Raw genomic sequence first — 6,326 nt, 5'->3', positions numbered from 1 at the left:
GAAGTATCTTCTGCTCAGAATTATCTGTGGTTTTACATTTCCTGCTGGGTGAGTATTCTACAATCCCGCCTATTGCGAACGCTAATCTACTTCGCGTAAGTGTACCTGCATTTCACAGCGATTCGCCACACACGTTTTCAGTGTGCCCCTAACAAACAGACTTCCGTCCTCACTGTTTCCTCGCGTTCATTCGTACAATTTGACTGCCGGTGGCCGTAAATCTTTCGAGTAGCCCTGGAAAAACATGGATTCAAGGAAGATACGGGGAAAGAGAGAGACGGAGAAAGTAGACTTCCAGGCTCCGAATTCTATTTGAGCCAATGGGAGGTAGGCGACCATTGAGAAACTCATCTTCCATGAAGTATCATCCGAATTAGAAAATACTTATTGCATGCCAGTTATACCAAGCGGGAAATAAGCCGTCATCAAACCAGTGGAGGGCAAAGAATGAACACTACTAGTGAAGGGAAGAAGGGTTTTGCTGTGATGTTGATTAGAGAAACACCAACTGAACCGTTGCAGACTATTGGAAAGGGGAGCAAAAGTCTCTTATGCATCCTGTTTACAAAAGTGAACATCCATCTTCTCCTTGAAAGCGTCTTCCTGAACTTTCTTGGATATTCGTTGACCGCTGCTCAAATGCAAGCAAATACTACAAAGTGACTTCACAAATTCCGTAGATCTCACTTTTAAAGAAACGCAAAACGGATTTATGATAGAACATACTACTCGCATGCTCCCATCAATAGTATCACCGTACACTAGCTAAACTATCGTTATGAATTGTCCTACGAATTCCGGTGCAGGAACCAAGTTTGATTAGGCTTTTAGAGTGCATATATTGCAGGAAGAAATCGTTATGGTAATGGGATCAGTTTAGAAGATCTACAGATTCGGATGCTGGTAGTATGAGAACAGCCGGAAACCTATTCCATAGAGGAGCCCAGGTAGCGTAGAGGTTCGTTGGCTTGTTCGCTAATTTTGGCAAGTGGATGACAAATGTTTCATCGCCGATCGAGGTTACATCATCAGTACGTTGTTAGGGAGCGTGGTGGTGCGTAGCAGTTGGTTGGTGTGTGTCAAATTGCTCAGCTCAGCAAACGAGCCAATAATCATTTGCGAATCAATTTGGTTTAAACGAGGGACTCAACTGAATGATGACATTCTTCAACTGAATGTGCTGCACACAGGCCGCCTCATGTTTCAGTTGGTACGATATTTGAGATATCGTGGTATATTTTCATAAAGGAAACAACTCACAATGTTGTTGAAAACTCTTCGGCAGCCCACGACCGGTTTCGCCCTTCCAGTTCGGGCTCATCAGGTAGGAAATCCGGTCCCACAAACTTGTCTGACCTTGACGCCACCCATGTGACTCCACGATCGATCGAACTGTGTACGTTCTTTCTTCAAAGAGTACGAGGTCTTCATTTTCATATGAAATTTATACGTGAGTTATGGTATCACACAGATTTGTGATGCAGTGACAAAGAGGATCAGTAACAGGAAACAAGCATTCATAAAGAAGACTACTCACAAGGTTGCTGAAAACCCTTCGAAAGCCCACGACAGCCAACGATCAATTCAAAACCTTTTTAACGTAGACTTCGTGCTGTGTCCGTCTATCCTGAACATCCCAGAAGCGAATTTATCCATATGTGGGATTACCACACTACGTATCCCACAAGGGCCGGGGAGTTTTGAGGCCAGGAACTTCGATTAGACTCCGAGTGAATATTTCTTGTTGACGCTGAAGATCAGCCGCTCTTAACCGAATACTTGACGGAAGATCTCACAATCGAAACTCTGTAGGGTTCCGTGAGCTACGCACTGCTGGTGATTCCCAATAAGAATGAACAGGCCGTATGGTGCTTCTGGGAGTCACTTACAGGGAACCTCTGTTCCGTTTTTTTCTTGGTGGCGAATCGAGGCTTAAAACATGCCCAAAGAAATGACCCCAAGCGGGGAACGCTGCTCACACTCTGTTCACCTGCAATTGTGCACCACACGAACAGAGATATTGTTCAGTGACTGGCCCTAGAATAATTTCGAGCACGTTCGGATTGACAATGAGAGAAGTTGTTGACGCTCATGACATTCCAGGTAACCCATGGGCAATTAAACCTACGCAGTATTGGACACAAACGGTAGGCACAATGGCCACCAAAATAGGGTAGTTCGGTTGAGCAAGTTGGAAAGTAGTTCAGTTTGTTGTCACAGGCACAGGTGCTACCCTGAACCACGGTTATTCATAGTGGAATCAGCTTTACGAATCGCAACGACCAACGGTACGTATATGTGCATTTTCGACGGGGCTTATCCTGAGTGTCAGGATGAAACAAGCCAGGATTACAACCTTAAGCCCATCCAATTCCGTGCATTTCTACGTTTGTCCGGGCCAATCAGAAAATCACTTGGATTCTTAACCTGACGAGCGAAGGTGTTGTTGTGGATTAGTTAGTTAGTAGTTAGTTAGTTAGTTAGTTAGTTAGTTAGTTAGTTAGTTAGTTAGTTAGTTAGTTAGTTAGTTAGTTAGTTAGTTAGTTTAGTTAGTAGTTAGTTAGTTAATTAGTTAGTTACTTAGTTAGCTCGTTAGTTAGTTAGTTAGTTAGTTAGTTAGTTAGTTAGTTAGTTTAGTTGTTAGTTAGTTAGTTAGTTAGTTAGTTAGTTAGTTAGTTAGTTAGTTAGTTAGTTAGTTAGTTAGTTAGTTAGTTAGTTAGTTAGTTAGTTAGTTAGTTAGTTAGTTAGTTAGTTAGTTAGTTAGTTAGTTAGTTAGTTAGTCAGTCAGTCAGTCAGTCAGTCAGTAAGGTGATCAAAATCCCTTGGTCATTTTCATTGACCGATGCCTAGCTGAGGTTTTCTTATTCCCAAAACCCTCACACGCATGACGGATGTTTAGCTTCCATCACGGATGAGATCAGTGCCCCAAAATTGAACTGATTTTCATCTGGCGATCGGGTAGATATTGATCCATGTATCACCATTAAAATGTTAGAATTAGGAATACGCATCCACTGTCAAATTGCGTATAATTTATCACCGTTAAGACAGCTATCTTACAGTAGTCCCGAACTGCTTATCTACCTGCAGTCGTGTAAATGTCACATCAAGTTGTACGGAACCTTCTGGTCTGTTGCCCTTTACAACCGTTTGTATTGTGAGTGCAAATCTGTCTGCCCGGTGGGCTATATATCTTTTTGGATATATTAGCTTATGTTTATGTCTCAAAATGTCTTCAGATTACGAACTGAATACTCGCATATATGAGTAGTTCGATTGGAAATATCGTAAAGCTGAACTCTAGTTTATGAAAACTGTTCAATCACGGAAGTACTTTTTTGGGACCGTTTTCGTTTCGAGCGATGTCCAACCGACTGCAAAAAACGGACATTCGATATTCTTTCTACACATTGTACCGTTTGAGGTGCTCGAAATGTCCGGCAGGTTCTGGCTGATCGCCTTTCCCCTATCACTGCAAAGCTGCATACTACTGATGAGGCGTGCGAGTAGCCTCTGGTCGTGTCGAAGCTCCACCTCGCGTCTGATGGAAGGTGAGGCTTACTATGGAACTTGTGGAACTTATTTTCAGTGTTCGCTTACAATTGTGTAATAGTGAGTGTACATGCATGAAAGCTCAGTAAGACGCGTTAGAATGTTCAGCTTTTAAAAACGATATGAGACGTTTAGTTTCCTTCCCAATAGCTTGTAACAACTTGGTTGATGTTTGTTAATAAATGACTTCGAAGCGGACGGCTTCACTACTTCAACCAGTGGGGAGTACAACAGAATTATGAGTGCCTTGAATCATCTTCACCAGGGTCACTACGGCACAAACGCGAATTTTAGCTCACGGAATTTCGGAACTGTCGGACACCGTAGCTTGGCCGTTCAACTCATACTGGATAGCTTGATCAACTCTTGGGTAAACTACTCATCTTCAACTGACCCTTCTAGGATCAGTCTGTATCAACCCGAAATTGATCGCTACTGCAGGTGATGGCTATTTCTCAGTAATCGCTTTTATCGCCTGGCTTCGACCCTAGCCCTAATATGAGAATATGAGTTTTAGCCTTTCCCGACTTCACATGCGCTCAGTTCAACTGTTCTCCATTAAGTTCAGATATGGTTTTTCGCTCCAACCTTCGGTTGCAAGTTATTTTCCTTCATTTCTGTTGAAGGTTCAGTTAAAAAAATTCATTAATGTGGCAATTAGGGTAGTGTGTAGGCGCTGTAAAGTCAGCTATGTATGCTCCATCCACTCGAACTACCGGTCACGTCTGATCGAACGAAAATGTCATCATAGGGACGTCCATCGCCGGTTCCTTTTGTTGTAAGGGTGATTCTACTGATAGGAGTGGCATGCGAGTAGCACGTTTTCCCATAAATTCGTTTTGCGTCTCTTGAAACGTGGGATCCATTACGAAATTTGTGTAGTCGCTTTGTAGCATTTGCTTTCATTTGAGTAACAGTCAATGAATATCCAGGAAAGTTCAAAAAAGCCGCTTTCAGAGAGAAGATGGACATTCAGTTTTTCAAACAAAATGCAAACGACAGTTTTGCTTCCCTGTCCACTAGTCTGTAACTGTTCAGTTGACATTTTCTAATAAATGACTCCGCAGCGAAGGCTTTCCTCCTTTCACCCTGTAGATACCTGTGTTCTACTTATAAGCAAAATGAAATCAGCTTAGGCGACTCGGAGAAGCTCTAAATGCTTTTCATTTTGCACTTACATCTTATGTGCCATGCGGCCGGTCTGTAGTCGGTAGGCTTGAAATGTGATGCAGGTTCGTAATTCTGCTTCGATCTTCATGCGCACCGCCCTACAAAAAGTAAAATCGCGTTTTTCCAAAGGTTTCGCAGTTGGGCGGCCGGCTAATAAGCCATGTTTGTTTGAAACCCCTATGTGCCCTTTATAGAATGATATGCAGTGAGTCATATCTTAGGAAACGGTGTCAAGTAGATCAGGTGACGGATATTTTCAAGACATGAGTGGAACTTCCATGTGACCAATCGTCACTCGAGGAACAAGATCACGTGATGTGGTTTACATGATTGAAGGATGGATGTCCTGTCTAAGTGTGACGCTAATCAACCGCTCGTGATTGGTCAGTTAGGCGTTCTACTCCTGATCAGAAGACCACAAGTTCCATGAAATGCACACCATCGATGACTTCCAATCGGAATCAAATAGTTTTACAATGCTTCTTGCTTTATTTTCAGCATAGATTGACTTCACTTACAAGACAAATTCTTAGTTTACAAATATCAAATCTTCTCACGCTAACACGAGAGTGGTCTTACTTGCGGACTGATCATAAGTAGAGATATTCTACTGTCTGGCTACTTTCAGTGTGTGTACTGGTCGTGTTTATTGCTTGCTGGAATTTACCACCAAGAGGAAAGATGTGAGTTGCGTATGTGAAAGTATTCAGAGGGGGGACTTCGAAAAGACGAACGTGTGAACTAAATGAAACTTAAAGTCGCCTAGGCATGATGCGACCTTGATCACCGCGCTGCTGTTATAGTGTGATGATAATGGCAAGAACGATGATACCGGTTCTGATGAAAAAATCTACAGGATTACCGGAAGGGAGAGAGTCCCCGGACCGTTTCATTGTGAGTAGCAATTATAGTTTCTCAGAGTGCTGGTGACCAGATATTACCCGACTCGTCGAACGACGACCCAGTAACTGTCCTGGTTGTGACGATCGAGTCGGGCACACCAATCACATCGCTCAATTGTGAACACGTTCGCCTGTTCAGACGTGATAATTCAGATGCGTCCAACGTGTGTGGGTGGAGTAGTGGTTACACACTCGCCTCGCATGTCAGATGTCCGGGGTTCAAATCCCGGCACGGCCATTGGATATGCACCGCTGATGAGAGCGAAACTCGAGTCCAGTGCTTCCCTTTGGTGTGGACTCATCGGAATAATTACGCCAGAACAGGAACACGGCCGTTCAAACGAGAGTGGTGTGGCTATGAACAAACATACCTATCCCACAAAACCCCAAAATTGCAACCAAAAATCTGCCCAGTGAAGTTTCAAGCGTGTGCCAGGCTACCTGACTGGGAAGTCCTACCAGATATTACCCGGACAAAAATGCCGCTGAAGAAAAAAACAACCATCCGAGTATAAAATGGCAAGCTATCACATACGATTAACCTTTCGCACGTACATGGGAAGCTTTCGTCAATGAATGAAACGTTGACCTTTACAGAAAGTAATCTGGATGGCGCTGTGCCTCGGGAGCAGGGCGGAAGGGATGCCGCAAGTCTGCTCCAATCAAGAACGCAGTAAATTGATTTTTGCCTCATAAATGCAA

At 43.3% G+C, this 6,326-nt stretch overlaps 1 protein-coding gene across 1 annotated transcript in view; it reads left to right on the top strand.

Moving 5' to 3' along the window:
• The window catches only part of T265_09653 (hypothetical protein), a gene marked incomplete at both ends in the record, with an annotated part of 9,360 nt that extends 8,114 nt beyond the window's left edge, over positions 1 to 1,246 (top strand). The window contains 2 exons of the mRNA XM_009175793.1: positions 399 to 659; positions 1,033 to 1,246. Coding sequence (XP_009174057.1) covers positions 399 to 659; positions 1,033 to 1,246 — 475 coding nt within the window. The remainder of the gene's footprint in view (positions 1 to 398; positions 660 to 1,032) is intronic.
• Between the last annotated feature and the right edge of the window lie 5,080 nt (positions 1,247 to 6,326).

Source organism: Opisthorchis viverrini, assembly GCF_000715545.1.
Source record: "Opisthorchis viverrini unplaced genomic scaffold opera_v5_298, whole genome shotgun sequence".
NCBI classification, from domain to species: Eukaryota; Metazoa; Platyhelminthes; class Trematoda; order Opisthorchiida; family Opisthorchiidae; genus Opisthorchis; species Opisthorchis viverrini.
The sequence above is the reverse complement of the archived record's forward strand: the minus strand, read 5'-3'. Positions and strand labels throughout refer to the sequence as shown.